Genomic DNA, 20,121 nt, shown 5'->3' with positions numbered 1-20,121 from the left:
GCAGAATCTATTATGGAACTGAGAAGAAATTATGCAAATGTTGTATATTTGTTTAATTTATACAGCTGCAGAATCTAGACATTGGTCAAAGTATTTCAAATATTGACAAAGCAGTATCTTAGAATCTACATATAATTAAGTTAGCAATGTTTCTCCTTGAATAAATGTGACAAAATAAAAAAAGAAATGAAATAGAAAAGAATTCTGATGCATTTATTGAGCTAATATATTTATGATACAAAATGTAAAGTTATCAATATGTTGGTTTCCTCTAGTGATTTTAGAATCAACTTCACCATTTGGATTTAAAGCATTCATGGCACAGGCTCGAGAGGTTGATGGAAATATGCCTGTTGGTATGTTTCGCATCGTAGATCCAAACACACAAGGACTTCCATGTGCCAATGTTTCGGTATGTATCTGAATATCTGAATAAATACTTTGTAATTTGATATCAGTTACCTTTGATGGAATCTGTTTAGTGATTCATGGTAACATCTGACATGTTATTGACAGCATTTGTTAGCATCTTAAAGATGGTTTGCAACAGCACTCAGTAAATGTCATTTGTTTATACATGAAGGAAACATCTGCTTAAGAAGGTAACACAAAACAAAATGATGGAAAAAGCAACATGGATAGTTGAGTGAAAAATCTTAGATCAGAGTTTGAAAATGGAAAGCTAAATTGCAAAAAAAATTAAAATGAACCACATTTTATTTCAGCTGTTGTAGAAACCTTGAATTGCAATCCCAATAGATCAAGAGCATTGACAGAATTAGGACTGTTATATACTTATGTGCCGTCGCGCCTGGGGCTGTACTCTTAGTGAAAGAGGCATGGATGTGACATCTTTCCCCAGGGGATTGCTTCTTGCCCTCCTTTAGGGAAACTGGAACTCCCAAGGACCAAAACACTGTAGATAACTCAAAAACTGGGTTTATTGTTCACAAAGGGGGTAAAAGAAAATATACATTACAGTCTTTGATTGTTTAAGTCCATGAAGCTTGTCCAGATCCCTCTTTCTCTGGCTGTGAATGCCGGAGCAAACTCAGCCTCAGTCCAATGACCTATATCTGAAGACAAGAGTCTTCCTCTGTTGCCAAAGGACTGATGTGAAGGCGCTTGAGACTCCTCAACGTTGTTCAGGTTGGCCCTGAACATGAAGTGTGAGTCCCAAGGGTAAGAACCTCAGAATTGGTGCTGAGAGGTAACTTTTGAAGGGCTTTTAGTGCCAAGTCTCTCTCTCACGTCCATCTGGTAGAGAGCTTGCTGGTGGAATGAAAAGAGGAAACACTGTTCTACTCGGGGAAGAGGTGGAGCCAAACAATTTTGCTGAGTGAGCAATATAACAGGTACAAACAACATTGATTGACAGATATAAATAACCAATCCAAATACATTTACAGGGTAAGGGCAAAATCAGGCATGATACAACAATTCAAATCTTGAAACTTATAGTTTGACATATAAATGGCGCCACTCGCGCCATCACAACTTATGAATAGAAATGTATAGGACAGTACTGTATTTTCATGGTATCTTTAGCAAGAAAAGTACCGGTATATTGAGCTCTTCTCCAAAATGTTAATACCAGTATATGTTAATTTGCTTTTATTCCTTTTTCTTTGACAAATATATATTCCAAGAATTCACCCCTTATTGCCTCAAAATCATTTCTTTTTGTTAATCCCTTTTTGCATTTTACATTAAAAGTTGGTTTATTGCTTATTGCAGTTTCATTCTAAAGATTTTTTTTTTAAAAAAATCATTTTAATCTTGAGAGAAGAGCGCGTAAGGAACTTTAAATATTGCAGCATCAACTGAATGAGGGGGCATTTAATTTCCCCAAACATAAACCTTTATACTCACACATGGGATGGAGAGGTTGTGGGTTTTTAAAGGGGAAAAAAAGGAAAGTAAGGTGAGAAGCCATATGAAAGACAGTCAACGGAAATATAGATAATAGGTAAGAATGACGGGGGGGGGGGGGGGGGGGGAATGAAAGGCTATTGATTTATATCAGTGGTTCCTAACCTTTTTTTTGACCAGGTACCACTTTGACCAGGGACACCTCTCCAACAGTACCAAAAGGGTAACAAATCAGTTTTTGATCAACTTTTGATTTGTCTTTGTTATTTGGGGTGCTGATTCAGAAAATTGCATTGGATAGACCACATGAGCTCTCGCTTCTGATACAGAACACATGCCATCCAGTAGTCGCCATCTGCCTGCTCACAGATAACCATATTTAATAATTTAGAACTGATGTGGTCTATCCAATGCAATTTTCTGAATCAGCATCCCAAATAACTCCAGGAACAGGCCTAAAAACAAAGACACCAAGGCGCCCTTGCTTCCAGGTACCACATGGAAGGGCTCTGCTCAGGGGGAGGGAGGAGGAGAAACAGCAGTCAGGAGGCTCGTTGTTGCGCCTTTTGTGGGTAGTCAGTCTTTGCCCTCCAAAAATCCCTGTTGCCTCGGCACTATAAGAGGGTTTCATGAGACCAGTCACTCTTGTTGCAATGGTGTAGTAATGGTGAGGCTGCGGACCATATTTCAGTTCTTGGGGCCCACTAGTGGCCCCCGGACCACAGGTTGGGAACCACTGATTTATATGAATATGCTAGTATGTTTATCTGCATGCATGCTGGAAAGAAAGAAAAATGCAGCCATTGCAATAGTGAGATTTCAAATAATCCAATACAGCGAACACATGAACAAGCCCTTTTGTACCAATGTGATTTCAGGGTAGGGGAACTGACCAAGACCAATGAGCTCAGATTAAAAAATATATTACATTAATGGGGTCAAACTGTGGCAGGATACTAGAAAAATAGCCCAGATTCATCATCAAGTGTTTTCTCTTTTCAGAATTCAGCAGTAAGTCACAGAGGTCCAAGTGTCAAGCACAGAATCACAACCAGTTGGATTGCTCCTATGGGTACTAGAAGAATTCGGATAATGTAAGTTGTGATTTTATCTAACAAATATGACTTAACCCCTCTTTTTTTTCTTTTGAATTCTTGTAGAAAGTAATTTGTTCAATCAATGTGGTGGTTCTCAACCTTTGGGTTCCCAAATGTTTTGGCCTTCAACTCCTAACAGCTGGTAAACTGGCTAGGATTTCTGGGAGTTGTAGACCAAAACACATAGAATCATAGAATCATAGAATAGTAGAGTTGGAAGAGACCTCATGGGCCATCTAGTCCAACCCCCTGCTAAGAAGCAGGAAATCGCATTCAAAGCACCCCCGACAGATGGCCATCCAGCCTCTGCTTAAAAGCTTCCAAAGAAGGAGCCTCCACCACAGTCTGGGGGAGAGAGTTCCACTGCCGAACAGCCCTCACAGTGAGGAAGTTCTTCCTGATGTTCAGGTGGAATCTCCTTGGGGATTCCTGGGGACCCACAGTTTGAGAACCACTGAATAATGTATAGTTTGATCACTGATATACAATACAATTGATTACAGATCCTACTCAATTATGCTCTGTATCTTGTACAAGAAATCTTACCTCACTACTAATAGTCTTAAATATTACATCTTTTTTTTTCCTTCCAGGGCAACTTTTGTTCAAGATTATAATACCTATTGGGTTGGTGTTCATAGCAAGACTCTCTCACCCAGAAGTTTTGACATAGCTAATGATACTGAATCCTTCAATGACACGACGACAACCAGTAGCTCAGATGTAGCCAATATTACATCAGTGATCTCCAAAATCACTACAGACTCTGAAACACCTGATGAGGAACTGAAAGAATTGGATTTCAACAGCCTCCTTCCTGAGCCAGAGGGTGAATTTGAGCCCCCAGTCAAGGCTAAGAAAATAGAAGATTTTCAAAATGAAAATGCCATAAGGAAAAGCAGGAGGAAGGTATTTATGAAGTACTGATTGCTAATGAAATTTGCAAGCAGCAGAAGGTGGGGATTCAACTGAGTGGCATAAACATGTGCATTTCTTAAAAAAGGACAATTGCCCAATATTTTTAAATTGTCCCTAAGATGCACATGACAATGGGGTTTGTAATTATGTTTCCTCATCAATGTAGTTGCCCCCTTTGCATAAATGATGCTCTAGTTAACACATGAAAGGCTAACTCTTAGTGAGTCGTGCTAAATTCACCATCTATTTTGTTGAGTTCCCACAATGATTGTAATTGATAAATGTTTTTGAATTATACTTATTTATTTCTCATTATAAATTTGTTTTGTAGATTACTGTTATATATATGTATGGTGATTTGTACTGTTTTTATAATGTTGTGAGTTGCTTTGGGTCTCGTTTAGGGAGAAAAGCGGGATACAAATAATAATAATAATAATAATAATAATAATAATAATAATAATAATAATAAATTATTATTATTATTATTATTATTATTATTAAAAAGGGAGAGATTTCATCAAGGAGGAAGTTGTGGTCTTGTTTCATCAATAGTATGGATGTTTCTCCAATCCTTTGAGGGGAAAGAGTGAGGCAGAAACACAAATGTTAGCTATCCACCACCATCACCATCACAAAGTAGCATTATACTTAACCATGTAAGCCTTTGTCTATAATAAATGATGTACACACACATAATGGCTTGAGAACAGATTACTTGTCATATATTTTAGTAACTCTTTTCCTCTTTTCTTTTCAGTCTGTTGTGACTTTTGATATAAACTGTGGTGAGGTAAGAACCTTTTTATACCACTTTGTCAATTTGTTTATGAGTTCTTGCTAGTTTCAATTATACTAACGTATGATTGTTTCATGAAATAGAATAATATGCCCTTCCAGGGTTGGGAAGCTTTCTCCGGTTTAGGTTTCAGTAAAAACTTGTCGGGGTCTCCATGTAAGCAAGGAGTGTGAACAGAGTACAAGGTGGACAATGTTACAAATGTGATACATCACATAGGAGATGCTAAAATGTGTGCACCCCATCCAGCATTCCTGAAGCTAAAGAAAATGCATTTTTGAATTATTATTAGCCAGTGGAGTTGCACCCCAGTAGTAGCTCTCCCTGGTCTCCCAGGATCTGTTTTGTAATATTGGAAGATGAAAAACATATGCATGGAGACCAAGATTTAGTACCTTCAGTAGTCTTCTCAACTTAACTAGATTTTTCCATATTAAGAGCATCAGAAGGGGTGGTGCCTTCATGTTAGTAAAGGTAAAGGTTTCCCCTGACATTAATTCCAGTCGTGACCGACTCTGGGGGTTGGTGCTCATCTCCATTTCTAAGCTGAAGAGCCAGCGTTGTCAATAGACACCTCCAAGGTCATGTGGCCGGCATGACTGCATGGAGCGCCATTACCTTCCCACCAGAGCGGTACCTATTGATCTACTCACATTTGCATGTTTTCGAACTGCTAGGTTGGCAGGAGCAGGGGCTAACAGCGGATGCTCATTCCACTCCCGGGATTTGAACCTGGGACCTTTTGGTCTGCAAGTTCAGCAGCTCAGCGCTTTAACACACTGTGCCACCAGGGGCCTTTAGGGGCCTTCATGTTAGGAAAGTAAAATCTAAAGGTGCACCAAAATATGCTGCCTGAAGCCGGTTTGAAAGGATGAATGAAAAGCATTTCATGATAAAAAAAAAAACCTCTAAATAAAGATATGTGAGTCTTAATGCTACATTGACGAAAACTGGAAAAAAGCAAAATGTTAGGAATTTCACACATCTTTCCTAGCTAGATTCAAATACTCTCATATGGAAGCTTATCCTCTTATTTCTGGAATGCTATGTTAAGATTAATCTTTTCATGCCATGAGGCAGCTATATACAATTGTTAAATGGACAGTGTATTGGGAATCTCACATCAGAACAACATATTTTATGTGTGGCCATAATCCAAAAATAACATATAAAACAGCTCTGTATTTAAGCAAAACAATACAGAACCACATACTGTATGTGGGGCTGATCGGGGTAAATTTTAGGGGTGATAAGGAAATGTGATTTATATATTCAGTTTTATCATATTTATTTACTGCATTGTTATAAGTGTCTTATTTTAACTTATTTTATAGAGTGTAATCAAGTCTTATCAAGCCTTGTTGTTTGGTTTGATATGGTGATATGGCCTAAGGGCTAATCAATAAAATTTATTGATTGATGTTACAGTAGAGTCTCACTTATCCAACACTCGCTTATCCAACGTTCTGGATTATCCAACAAATTTTTGTAGTTAATGTTTTCAATACATTGTGATATTTTGGTGCTAAATTCGTAAATACAGTAATTACTACGTAGTATTACTGCCTATTGAACTACTTTTTCTGTCAAATTTGTTGTATAACATGATGTTTTGGTAAAATCATAACCTAATTTGATGTTTAATAGGCTTCTCCTTAATCTGTCCTTATTATCCAACATATTCGCTTATCCAACGTTCTGCCGGCCCATTTATGTTGGATAAGTGAGACTCTACTGTATATATAATTGTTCCTCCACATTTATAAGTTTCATTTTTGTGGATTTTATTGTTCACCGAATGTTGACCATAACGTTGTGGTGGAGGACCTGAAAAATTCTACAGAGAATATTTATCTAGGAATCTCTAGGTCTTCCAGTAAAAGTCCATGGGCAACATCTGACAGTAATTGGAAACAGAGTTGCATTGAAGGATCTAGAGAGAGGTGTTTTTTTAAAGGTTTAAACAATAGTGGGTTTCTACAATGGTTTTTTCACTTTCACGGGCACCCCTGCATGTTTAACACATGCAGGGGCTGTAATAGTTGTCTTTGTTTCTGACTACGGACACTAGAACCTATGTGCCTGCTACAGTTCTTCTAAGAAAAATTTGGTAATTTTTCCCCCAGGGTGGAACATACCAGTCCAGCAGTGGTGGTTGTGTCAAGGTATGTATTCTTCTTAAGGACATGATATGGACATGGATACCTTTTTTAAAAAAGCACGTAGTGTGGTGTGATTATATAGTTTTAAGTTATGTAAATTCCAAAATTACAGAAATATTGTAATTGGAAACATTTTTTTGCTATCTGTTATGATCATTGCTGTGTATAAAACCCTCCAAACTTCTTGGCTTAGGGAGGGCTCAACATTCTGAGCATGAAAACCACATGGAGTGATACGCCAAAGCTGTAGCCATATGTTTTGCACAATTTTAATGCAAGTACACACTCATTCCTACAGACATAAAGCTATCACACATGGAAATGCGGTCTTTTGTTCCCGTCCTATAAACCTAAGTGCACCAAACCCTCAAACATCCCACCCTGAACCAAATGGATTTCTGCAATCCTTCCCAGTATGCCTGCATACAGGGCCGGCCCCACCATAGAGGCCACGTGAGGCGGCCGCCTCGGGCGCAGGTCCCCGGGGGGCGCCGTCAGGCTTCCCCTGCCCCAGCGGGGACCATGGGCTCGCTCACCGGTGAACAGGAAGGCCTGTTCGGCAACGAGTGAGCTCCACATGGCCGGCTGCCGGCTGGGCAAGGCCAGCCAGGCCACAAGGCCAGCCAGGCCAGTGCGCACTGGGCGGGAGGCGGGGCATCATCAGGGTGGTGCCCCGCCTCCCGCCCAGCGTGCCCTGGCCCCGCCTCCCACGCTGCATGCCCTGGCCCCGCCTCCTGCCCAGCGTGCCCTGGCCCTGCCTCTCACGCAGCGTGGGAGGCGGGGTCAGGGCGAGTAGCACGGGAGGCAGGGCCAGGGTTGGCCCCGCCTCCCGCGCTACTCACCCTAGCCCGTCTGGCCTTTTCCAGCTGGCCAGACCGCAGTGGAGGTCCCTCCAGGCCGCGATCGCTACAGTCTGGCCAGCTGGAAAAGGCCAGACGGGCGAGGGCAAGTAGCGTGGGAGGCGGGGCCAGGGTTGGCCCCGCCTCCCATGCTACTCGCCCTGACCCCGCCTCCCACGCTGCATGAGAGGCGGGGTCAGGGCGAGCAGCGCGGGAGGCGGGGCCAGGGCGTGGGAGGCGGGGCCCGCCGGCGCCGCGGGAGGCATGGCCATGTGCCTCCCGCAGCACATGGCCACCCCTCCCGCGGCACCGGCGGGGGGGGCGCTTTTCCCCACCCACGCTTAATATTTTAAATTATCTCCGGCCGGCCCTGCCTGCATATCTGGAGTCATGCACACACTAGACACATATCATAGAATCCTAGAGTTGGAAGAGACCTCATGGGGCATCCAGTCCAACCCCTTGTCAAAAAGCAGTAAATCACATTCAAAGCACCCTTGACAGATGACCATCCAGCCTCTGCTTAAAAGCCTTCAAAGAAGGAGCCTCCACCACAGTCTGGGGCAGAAAGTTCCACTGTTGAACAACTCTCACAGTGAGGAAGTTCTTCCTAATGTTCAGGTGGAATCTCCTTTCCTGTAGTTTGAAGCTGTTGTTCCGTGTCCTAGTCTCCAGGGCGGCAGAAAACAAGCATGCTCCCTCCTCCCTATGACTTCCCCTCACACATTTATATATGGCCCTCCTCTCAACCTTCTTTTTTGCAGGCTAAACATGCCCAGCTCTTTTAGCTGCTCCTCACAGGACTTGTTCAGAATCACGTTCAAAGAGTCTCAGAAATGGAGGATGCAAGAGCCCATTTCTGATGGAAAATATGGCATACAAACATGAATCTCTTGCACATCAAGGATGAACAATTGTTTCCATGGCAGGGATGGTATGAATCCACTTTGATTTTATTCCAGGTTTTAAAAGAGCTGTCCCAGGAATGAAGCTCTATCTCCCAAGTTGGTTAAGCACACTGGATAATTCTTTTAAAGGCTAGATTAAAATCCAGAGTGGATTCACCATTGCACTGATTACATTCCTGTATAGTTAATGAAATGAGTTTCAAACAAACTCTATTTATAATCAAAGCATTTTATAATAAATGCTGTGGGTGAAATGTATTCCCTGTTACATTCTATTTAAACCCATGGTGTATTTTCAGAATGTTCAAGGTTCATCATACAGTGGCAGCAAGTCGTCTGAAGTAAGTATTGTTTTTCTTGTTGAACTTGAAAACCAATTTTGTGTTTCTTTTCATGAGTGGTTAGGGATAAACAGCTATATTTTAGCCTCATATAAAGTCTTTGCAAGATTTTTTAATTGGGAAATTGATTGGAGAAACATCAATTTCCCCTTATTTTATTATCTTCCTGAAACTATCAGAAATCTTGCAAAAAGCTTTTATCCAGTTGGGATTTCAGGACCAGTTAGTGTAACACAAGTGAATCTGGAATCTGATGAGAAAAGGGAAGTTTCACAGGACAAAATATGGGAGCTGAAGTACAGTAATTTGCATCACTATCCCTTGATGTCTGTCCCTATGAAGAGATGATGATGATGATGATGATAACAACAACAACAACAACAATATTTCTTACTTTTCCTTGTTGCTCGAGGTAGGTTTCAACATAGCTAGAACACATAGTAAATCAGCTCTTCCCAAAAATGCTAAGTTGGCAGAAGCTGGGGCTAACAATGGGTGCTCACTCTGCTCCCTGGATTCAAACCTGCAACCTTTCGGTCTGCGCCATGACAATCACAAAAATAAACTAGGAAGGGAAGCAGGCAAAACCTACCTTAGAGCTTGCTCTGGCAGGACCTTACCTTCCACAAAGTCATCTACTACCAAGAATTCAAAAGAATAGTAGGAGACCTTATTTTATTATTATTTATTCCCCATACTTGTACACCGCCCTTCTCATCCACGGAGGGGGTCTCGGTGCGGCCTCACAACTGGCAGCAATTGTATGCCCACATACAATTTCCAAAAATAACAATTACACTTAAAACCAAACATTAAAATGTAACATTAAAATCACACAAGTTCAAGATCATTGTCTAGAATCAGTTCATTAGTCAATCATTTTAAGTGTGACAGCACGCTCGGGGAAGGGAAGGCTATTGTGTGTGGCTACCCAAGCGACTGTCGGTTTACCCTTTTATTATACCTCAAACCTTAAAGTAATCACTCTTAAAGCTGGGTAAAGATAACCAAAATATGTTTATTGGAACACAGGAAATGGTAATTTTAGGCAAGAATCTTGAATGTTGAATCAGAAACATATAATAGAAAACAGAGATTGTAGATTGATTACACAGAAAATAAGCCTTTTGCTGTATTAGAAATAATATGAGGTAAAATCACTGAAATTATAAAGAAATAAACTATATTGATTGAGAATGAAGGCTATAGACTATAAAAGATAAGCACACAAACTATGAAGAAAGGTAGGTACTAGGCTGTGAGGTAAGTACCAGCTAGGGTGAACTGTAAGCTATGCTTTTGATAAGTACTTTGGCTATAATAACTAAGTGGTAATTACTAGCTATGATGAACACTTTAATAGTAAATACCTAAAGCTATTATCTTTGTGATAAGTACAAACTATAGGTAAGTACAAGCTATGGGTAAGTACCTAAACTATGACCTGTGTGGTAATTACATGACAAGAACTGCCTGTACTGATTTGCCAGGCAAAAGGAACCCAGACCATTCTTTTGACCTAACTCTAAGAAGCTTTGTTCTGGAATGCAAAATGGCGGGGAAAAGGCCTCTAGAGATTAGCTCGCAGGCTGAACCATTTCATCCAAACCCACAGGGGTGTCCCAAGCTCCACCCCCAAAACAAGAGCCAATGGAACAATCCCCCCAAGAATAGCAACCAGGAAATAAGCAAGAGAGGAAAAGCCAAGTAAGACATTACATTAAGCGTTCTTAATTATTGCACTGCTTCGCCATCCTCTGTATTAGCGAGTGTGTATAGCGGAACCAGCAGCGTCCAGTTAACACCATGTGCAAAAGACTCAGACCAGGCAGAGGAATTAAAAGAACAAAGAAAACTTTATTTGTTGAGTTGAAGTCAAATAAACAGTTCAGCAATCGTACAATGTCCTTGTAGTTGCATAGGATCAATAACTAATCAATCAGCATTCAATATACCCAGCATAGCATATTTAAACTGCTACTTGACCGTAGCTAGAGAGCCTGTCTTTTCTGTGCTCTCCCTGCAAGCCCAGATTCTCAACTGACAAACCCAGCCATCTGCCAGCAAACCGATACATTGTTTGAGGCGTGGCTTGCCTCTGCAAAAGCTTAGCTCACTTTTTTGCAGAGATCTTTTGCAAGCAACTTTGCAAGGATTTCTTTACACACACACACATAGCAATTTGGCGCAATACTCTGCTCATTGAATTTTCTACCAACAAGTGTCCTTATGTGTGAGAAGAATCTTTATGAAGTGGTTATTGTGATTTTACACATCTTTGAGCAATCTGCATGATATCTTGGAAAGCACTCTACATACTGAAATTACCAACTGCAAAAAATTAAAAAAATGCAGTACAGCCATGCAATATTTCCCCATATAGTGTACCTCTCTCACTAAATGTTTGATTCCCAAAATGTAGTAGGGAGTAGCAGATCCATAACCTTACATCTGGGGTTGGCCCAATCATGGTTATAAAATAAATTAAGATTAACATTCAGTGTGGTATTAACCTTAATTCATGGAGTGATGTGTCAAAGCTGTGCCCAGATGCATAAAATGGGAAAGAGAACAAGAATAGGAGGGAAATATGAGCAACAAAATGGGGGAAAAGAAGTTTATGAACCCAAGGAGCTTTCCTGAACAATCAAGTCCATGGCTTAGAGGCCAGAAATCATTGTGATGACTATCAGTCAAATGCTTCATATGTTTGTCTAATATTTTCAGGATGTACAGCAGGCTATTTAGTTTCCTCCCACAACTGCTGACTCCCTTGTTAAAACAAAGATATGAAAAATGAATGGTATATTGGTTCTTTTCCCAGGTTATTGTGATTACACAAGGAAAAGGCAGCGGCGGCAGCAGCAGCAGCAGCAGCAGCAGTGGATGCATTGGGGTAAGTTCACATTATGATCTAGATTTAGGCCTCTTGATTCTGGTAGGGGCATCCACATGTGTAAGTTTCCCTTATACATACGGACGTCTTTTTTCAAATGCTGCTTTGTTGATATTCTCATCCTTCCTATTTGGAACTGCCAAAGCTCCACTCCAGGCCGATTGATAAGCCCCTGATAATGACTGCATCACTATTCCATATTTCTGGGTGAGCAGGCAGGCTTGGAGAAGTGTCTGGCTGCATCCCCCATATAATGATATCGATATTGAGATCCACTGGGGTTCTCCAGAGGTCTCAGTGCTGCTATAAATCATGTTTTCTCTGGCTGTTAAGAACAACATCAGGGGCATGTGGATATCTATGCTAAACTGGAGGGATATCTATGTACACTGGGAGATACTGAATTGAGGCCTTAGAATGATACATCATACTTTTTGCCATCTAGTTGTTTCGAATGATTTATTACTGCAAAATTACTTAAGGGGGTTATTACATCACCCTGCTCTCAATATGGTTTTTTTAAACTACTCATGAAGCTGTCTTTTTCTGTTCAACTGACAGATTTTGTGCAAATAAGTCAACAGGAACATTAATCATTCATAATATTTATTTACCCTATTTATTTATGCTATTTATACCCCACCTTTCTCTACCCCGAAGGGGACTCAGGGTGGCTTATATATGGAAATTATTCAATGCCTTAAACACATATAAAACATAAGCTTAAAATAAATTGAATTAAAATTAATGCATATTAAACATTTTAAAACATTACATTCAATATTAAAATGACACCATCCAGAAAGGATAATATTTACTTCATAAATCATATAAATCAATGTCTGAATATTTCTACTGTTTTCTGTCCATGTAACAATTAAAAGTTATTTAAATATTGACACTTCTCCAAGTAGGATATAACTAGCTTAAGCCTTTCCTTTGAAATAACTTTGTGGACAGGACCACTCTGCATCCCATTCCTGAACTGAATGGATTTCTGCAATGTTCCTTTGCAATATATATTACTTGTTAGCTTAATTTTCTCAGTGTTTATAACACCCAGGTTTTGACATAATAGAATACTGTTTTATTTACTTAATCATACACAAACTATTATGTCTCTATAATAATCAACAACTCTTCACTAGCAGTTCTACAATGCATGTATGTTATACAGACAATGATGTATGTGTTGCCTCTTGCAAAAATAAAGTATGCATCTCTTTCCTCTTATTTGCAGGGCAAACTCGCAAGTGTATATAACAAATATGGTTGTGGAGATGTAAGTATTGTTTTATATCACTTTCTTCTATGATGTAGACTGTATGATACTCGACAATGCATAGAAACATAGACTGTTTATCTCTCTTATGCAGTAATGTCTGTCCCATTGCTACTCAAAGTGATGGCCCTTGAAACACTTTTAAATCCATAACCCTTTGGCTATTCGTGTCCAATGAATTTCTAGGAAAGAATTGTAGCTAATGGGCACAAATAAGCTGTTGGTTCCTGACATATTGAGTAGAAATTGCTATCCCCCTCATGAGATAGCGTAAGATGCATTGACCTATGCATTGAATGGCAGTTGTTTTCCGGACAGGCGATCCTACCTTGAAATTTAGGGCATTCAAAGTATATGTTCTCCCACATAACTAAATATCTTCCTATAGTGTTTCCATTTTAAAGGGTGGTCTAGCAAAGACAACTTTCACACTTAACATGGGGCAAAGCAATATCATTCTCTCTAGTAAACAGAGAATAATCAAAATGTTCATGTAGACAGCCTGCATGATCTGGAGCCTGCTGTTTGGGTGCCAGACAAGGGGATACACCAAAAAGGAGGTGATAACATGATCCTTTACAATATGTCTTACCAGTTAGCTTTGTGGATTGATACTTGGGTTGATACCTGTTGTGAATACTGGATCAGTTACTTACTTGGTTCTGCTTACCTATGCATAGAAAGGAGTTGCTTGCACATATATTTAGAAATTCAGCCTGATCTTGAAGACCTGTTTTGTACTGTGATAGCATCATATAAACCTTATAGTATCATCATTGAGGCTAACTGGCTTTTATAGTTGTGGAAAATTTTGTGGATATAAACCCACTTCAGAAGCAGTAGAGAGTGTACTACATCCAAAGAAGTATGAAAGCACATACACAAGTTTAAAAGGAGTAAGTATTATAACTGCATCCTATACATGTGTTGTCGAAGGCTTTCATGGCCGGGATCACAGGGTTGTTGTATGTCTTTCGGGCTGTGTGGCCATGTTCCAGAAGCATTCTCTCCTGACGTTTCGCCCACATCTATGGCAGGCATCCTCAGAGGTTGTGAGGTATGGATAAACTTAAGTTTATAAAGTTTATCCATACCTCACAACTTCTGAGGATGCCTGCCATAGATGTGGGCGAAACATCAGGAGAGAATGCTTCTGGAACATGGCCACACAGCCCGAAAGACATACAACAACCCTGCATCCTATACACTCTTCTCTGAATCATTAACTATTAGGAAAGGAATGTGTAGGAGTGCATTGTGTTTTTGTTCATCCTATTAGCTGAAAAATCACTAACTGAAGCTTTTGTCATTCTTGTGTTATGGCGTATTATTTGAAGCAGTTTCAAGGGGCCAGAATTATAGTGAATAGTTACTATTATTGCTTAGACACAGTCTTAAACTTCAAAGGTTTTCCTAATAAATTTAGTTCTGGGTCCCCTTTTTCTTCAGCCAGACACATGCTTGGCTGCACCATTTAATACTCAAAATGTAATGCTGGTTGAATCATACAATTTAAAAATATATATTAAGAGAGTTTTGGTTTGTTTACAGGCTGGAACTGACATTAGTGGCCAGTCTTCATATGGCCAGGTAAGAAGGATCCTTGCCTTAGAATTTATTCAATAAAAATTTGCCATAGTTTAACTCATTTTGTGATAAATATTCACAAGAATCCTGTGCAATCAAATGTTTTATTCAATAGAAATTTGAAATCCTTGCCATTTTAATGTCACAGAGAGTGCCGAGTTTTCAACAATTCCCATTACTATTTAAATCTTTTTACTTCACTATTAGATCCAACATGGCATTGTGGTTTCAGGTGACCAGGGTTTGAATCCTTGCTTGGCCATGGAAATCCATTGGATATCCTTGAGCAAGTCACATTCAACCTCATAGGAAGATAATAGCAAACCTCCTTTGATGAAAACTGCAATAGAGTGGCCTTAATGTCACCACAAATCAGAAACAATTTGAAGGCACACACACACACAATAACAACACTTTGCTATTAAAGTTAGTATTCACATAAAACAGATATTCATTTTAATTTCCATCCTTGGCCCACTTCAGGGTCCCGAACAGACAAAGCAATAGGGCAATTTACTCTTTACCTGAGAATTGTAAGAATGATGTAAATAAGGATAATGTGATTATAAATTGCATTTTACTCCAAATGGCTATATCTGATATTTATGGTTGTTCTATTTCTTTCAGTCTTCCACCAATGCAGGCAGCAAAGTAAAGGTATGTTTCCTTTGCCACCTTTTACCTTTTAAGTACAATATTGGTAAGCTGTGATTCATGCTTCAGCAAGTCCAAGCACGATGACACACCTTTTGCTATGTGGACATTGGTATTATCTTCGCCCTTGATATCTCTTAGGGACTCATTACAAGACAACAGCGTATCCATATCATTTTTAACTTACTCACATTATACACATCCGTCCTCCTTCCCCCACAGAAGTGATATGTTAACTGCATGGCTTTTTAAAGTTAAAAATGGCCTCTTTTTCTCAATGGTAATCCAAGACATAATACTGTCTGGGCAAAATAGGAAATGGCGCTTCCAGTGATCAAAGAGTACATTGTATTTAAAGCCAGTCGTATTATTTTGGCGTGCAAGGCAGCCAATCTCACAGAGCTCTCTCTACTAATGGAAGTTAAAATTCAATACTAACAAACATCATAACAAAACATTACTCTCAGTAGTAGAAATGGCTTTGCTTTTTCTCCCGAAATCAAAGCTACAAAGTTAAGTTAGTAATGGAAACCATACTCTTTTTTTCTATATTGTATTGGGAATGTCCTTGATAGAATTCCTTTCCCTTTCTGTATGGATGTAGACATTTTAAGATCAGCAATGCAATCTACATCCTCTAAAATTGTAAACCCTGAAATAAACAGGTGCTCTTCTTCTCTTTAGCCCTTCCTAAATATATTCTCTCTATGCTTTGTTAAAAGGAGAGGAAATGATTTGTTTGAGTCTCCTTCTGGAGAGAAACTTCTTAAAACTTAAAACTTAGGTGTTCCCTTGTTGTCAGAGTATGATCGCCTTCCAAGTGTAGTGTCTTGGCAGTGGATACGTAGGTGACTGTGGAGGCCTGTTCTTGACCCACATGTTCTTCCACAGTAAGGAAGGCGGTCCTGTCAGAGTTGGCTTGATGTGCCTTCCTCTTTCTCCCTCCATTCATGCCTCTTCAAATTCCACAGCATTGCTGGTCACAGCTGACCTCTAGTTAGAGCACTCAAGGCTTCCCAGTTCTCAGTTTCTATGCCACAGTTTTTGAGGTAAGCTTTAAGCCCATCTTTAAATCTCTTTTCCTGTCCACCAACATTCCGTTTATCGTTCTTGAGTTGGGAGTAGAGTAACTGCTTTGGGAGACAGTGATCGGGCATTCGGACAATGTGGCCAGTCCAGTGGAGTTGATGGCGTAGGAGCATTGCTTCAATGCTGGTGGTCTTCACTTCCTCTAGTACACTGACATAATAATAATAATAATAATAATAATAATAATAATAATAATAATAATAATAATAATGATGGGCCCAAGACGTGCCCTCAGGTTCTCCATGAGTTCATTGACAGTAATTATCACATACTGTATACCCAACAACGAGTTGAGTATACAGGATAAGTACTGTCAATGAACCTGCTTCTTAGATAATTAGAAAAAGCTTATTTGTTTGTTTGTTTGTTTGTTTGTTTAACCAACACTCACTGGGATTAGATATGTACAATAAAAGCTATAACACAGAGAACAAAACTGCTCTGAATATTTCTGTATTTCCTATTTTCAATTCTTTCTTTTTAAAATTAGGGTAAAGGAAAAATGATTTCCTGATAAGTTCTATCAGTTAGAAAAGAGGATGTAATGTGATTCTGCAATGCCAGTTTTCTTTCTCCTTTGCCTGTACTTTGAAGATTTCTCTTGCCTTTCTCTAGAAAATGGGGGGGAAATCAACCACACATTTATTGGGGAAATCTCTTTTTATTATTGTGTTCTTATTATTACAGGTGTACACCTACCCACAGAGCAACCCCTTCCCCCCAGAGGTAAAAACTTTTACATTACCATGTTTTAACATTAAGACAGCAGGGTACAGATCCAACCAAATTCAATGAAGGCAAGCCACTTTGTTGAAACTTTATTCTGCTTGAGTCATGTATAGCAATGGTGACTATGGCCTGTTTCTCTCTTCTTAATTTTTTTTTTAAATCACGGATGTGATTTTATCATTTACTGTTGTTCTGGTGTTTGTTTCAAATTCATTGTTAATATATAGTTTTGTTGTTCTCTTTCTTGGGGTCTCAGGAGAAAAGTCATTAGGAGCATAATCTGGTTTTAAAACTAGATTTGTCTCATTTTAAAGTCAAATTGTAGAGACGCTCTCCACTGCTGTGTGACTAGGGGCTCTTCCACATAGCCATATAACCCAGAATATCAAGGTAGATAATTCATCTGTTTTGAACTGAGTTATCTGAGTCCACACTGCCATATATTCCAGTTCAAAGCAGATAATGTGGGATTTTAATCAGCTGTGTGGAAGGGGCCTCAGAAACGCAATAACAAATTTGAAGGTTTTGTAATGACTAGCTGTAAGTGCATGGGTTAAATGGGAATATGTCAATTCCTGCCATGCAGTTGTGTGCTTTCAAGCCATTTACAACTTATGCTGACAGCTGAATTTATCATGGAGTTTTCTTGGGAAGGTTTGTTTGGAAGGGTTGCCCTTACTGGGATTAGAAATTCTGTTTGAGAGACTTACCAAATGTAAGTCCTATTGAAATCAGTGGAGTTACTTCTCTGAGGCCCCTTCCATACAGCTGTATAAAATCCACATTGAACTGGATTATATGGCAGTGTGGACTCAGATAACTCGGTTCAAAGCAGATATGTTGATTATCTGCCTTGATATTCTGGGTTATATGACTGTGTGGAAAGGCCCTGAGATTGCACTGACATACTAGTCTTAGTTCTATTATGACTAATTTTTCAAGCTAATAACACAATTGCCATTCTCTGTTGTCTCTTCCCAACAGCGTGAATCCATTTCATCGGTAAGCAGAATGCTTCTTTTAATACGAATTTCCTTGTAATTATGAAGACAATTCTCATGCTTATTGTCTTACTATTAAACCATTCTTCACTCTTCAGTGCTAAGCATTGTTGTATTTTCAACACCAACATCCATAGCCTGTGACAGCTGTCTCATTCTGCTGTAGGGGTACATTGTTGCTTGTATGAGCCAGAAGTCTACTATACAGCTGCAGATCTCAACTTTTGGATCTTCAGATGTTTTAGACTTCAGTCCCAGAAACATAAGGCAGAACATTCAGTGTTCTTCCACACAGTCATATAAACCAAAATATCAAGGCAGATAATATTGTCTTTGAACTGGGTTATCAGAGACCACACTGCCATATCATCCAATTCAAAGCAGATAATGTGGGATTTTGTAAAGCTGTGTGGAAGGAGCCTCGGAGGTTAAGGGAGCTGAGGTCCATGACATCTGAAAGATTGAGAACACTGAATATGCCCCCCCTCTCTGATGCTTACATTTAAAGTAAAAGCCTTCGGAGGTGGAGAAGTTGTCCTAAGAAAATCTTGACAGCCATTACTAATATTCTGAAGGAAGAACAAGGTTTCATGGAACACTGATTGGAAACCATGATTTTGGGAATCAAGCTAAAGACCTAAATGATTTGCTCATATGTAATACTCCCATTTCTTATAGCTGGATCATAGTGGTTTCATATTTTCTTTTAGAAAATTGCAAATTCCAAATACAATGGAGCCATTTATTCCAAGGTAAGAAATCATTCTTCATCCATTACCAATGCCAGGGTGTTTATGTAATCATCAACTCTGTATGGAAAACAGTCAGACAAATGATGTCCTATATATTTAAGCTTTAACATAACTGTCCTTATTTATACACCCTGATTTTATTTCCTGTTCCCCGTTCATTATACTTTCCCAAACATGTCTAGATGTATCTACAAATTTGGGTGAAGAATTAGTGTATCCACAAATGTTTATGCCACAACACATGTCTTTGTTAGATCCTGCTATATTTATTCATATATACTACAAACATCACTTCTTAAAATAAAACATTCCATCTTGTGATATTTTGTTTCATATAGAATTAGGCCCCATGATTAAACCACTGAGCTGCTGAACTGGCTGACTGAAAGGTTGACAGTTCAAATCCAGGGAGCGGGGTGAGCTCCTGCTGTTAGGCCCAGCTTCTGCCAACCTAGCAGTTCGAAAACATGAAAATATGGGATCAATAGGTACCGCTTCTGTGGAAAGCGAACAGGCCACATGACCTAGGAGATGTCTACTGACAACGCCGACTCTTTGGCTTAGAAATAGAGATGAGCACCAGCTTCCCAGAGTCGGACACAACTAGACTTAATGTCAAGGAAGGACCTTTGCCTTTACTTATAGATATAAAATATTGTCTTCTTTTGTCAGTAGGCATAAAACGTGCAAATGTAATACTATGAAAACAATGAGAAAATATCACTGGAACACTTCGATAGCTATCTTTGTGTGATTTGGACTAGAATTTTTGATGTCTCAATATCTAATGGTCATTTGGGTGGCTTAAAATCTTGTCAAATCACAATTTTAGGGCTGGAAAGTAAATAAAAGCCTCTTTTTTATTTCTGTGCAGGGTTTAAGACCTCAGAGTGGTTCATCCGAAACCATTCGCATTACTGTCCAGGTAAATATCATTCAATTAAACAAGAAAGTTGTAATGTATAAAACAGTTGTTTAGGGACATGTGTCATATGCCAGACCACATTTCTATTTTATTAGAACCTCATAGAAGAAAATCTTCACAAATTGCTTCACCCTGGAAACTCATGTTTCAGCCATTGCTGCTAGGCTACTTATTGACTTTGCAAAGCATTCTGTTTTCTGGAAATGTAGATTGGTTAAAGACAAAGTCTTTCCCAGACAAAGTTAAAGACAAAGTCTTTCCCAGATAAAG

The 20,121-nt window shown here is 39.3% G+C and overlaps 1 protein-coding gene across 1 annotated transcript in view; it reads left to right on the top strand.

Annotated features, from left to right (window-relative positions):
* The window catches only part of LOC100559392 (hornerin), a 48,124-nt gene that overhangs the window by 8,085 nt on the left and 19,918 nt on the right, over positions 1–20,121 (top strand). Inside the window, exons 3-16 of the mRNA XM_062979554.1 lie at positions 276–412; positions 2,875–2,966; positions 3,563–3,878; positions 4,648–4,680; positions 6,813–6,851; positions 8,895–8,936; positions 11,761–11,832; positions 13,073–13,114; positions 14,666–14,704; positions 15,329–15,358; positions 17,132–17,170; positions 18,158–18,175; positions 18,885–18,926; positions 19,801–19,851. Of these exons, the coding sequence (XP_062835624.1) occupies positions 276–412; positions 2,875–2,966; positions 3,563–3,878; positions 4,648–4,680; positions 6,813–6,851; positions 8,895–8,936; positions 11,761–11,832; positions 13,073–13,114; positions 14,666–14,704; positions 15,329–15,358; positions 17,132–17,170; positions 18,158–18,175; positions 18,885–18,926; positions 19,801–19,851 (992 nt within the window). The remainder of the gene's footprint in view (positions 1–275; positions 413–2,874; positions 2,967–3,562; positions 3,879–4,647; positions 4,681–6,812; positions 6,852–8,894; positions 8,937–11,760; positions 11,833–13,072; positions 13,115–14,665; positions 14,705–15,328; positions 15,359–17,131; positions 17,171–18,157; positions 18,176–18,884; positions 18,927–19,800; positions 19,852–20,121) is intronic.

The sequence above is a fragment of the Anolis carolinensis genome, chromosome 4 (assembly GCF_035594765.1).
Source record: "Anolis carolinensis isolate JA03-04 chromosome 4, rAnoCar3.1.pri, whole genome shotgun sequence".
Taxonomy (NCBI): domain Eukaryota; kingdom Metazoa; phylum Chordata; class Lepidosauria; order Squamata; family Dactyloidae; genus Anolis; species Anolis carolinensis.
This window is presented reverse-complemented; position numbering and strand designations above follow the sequence as displayed.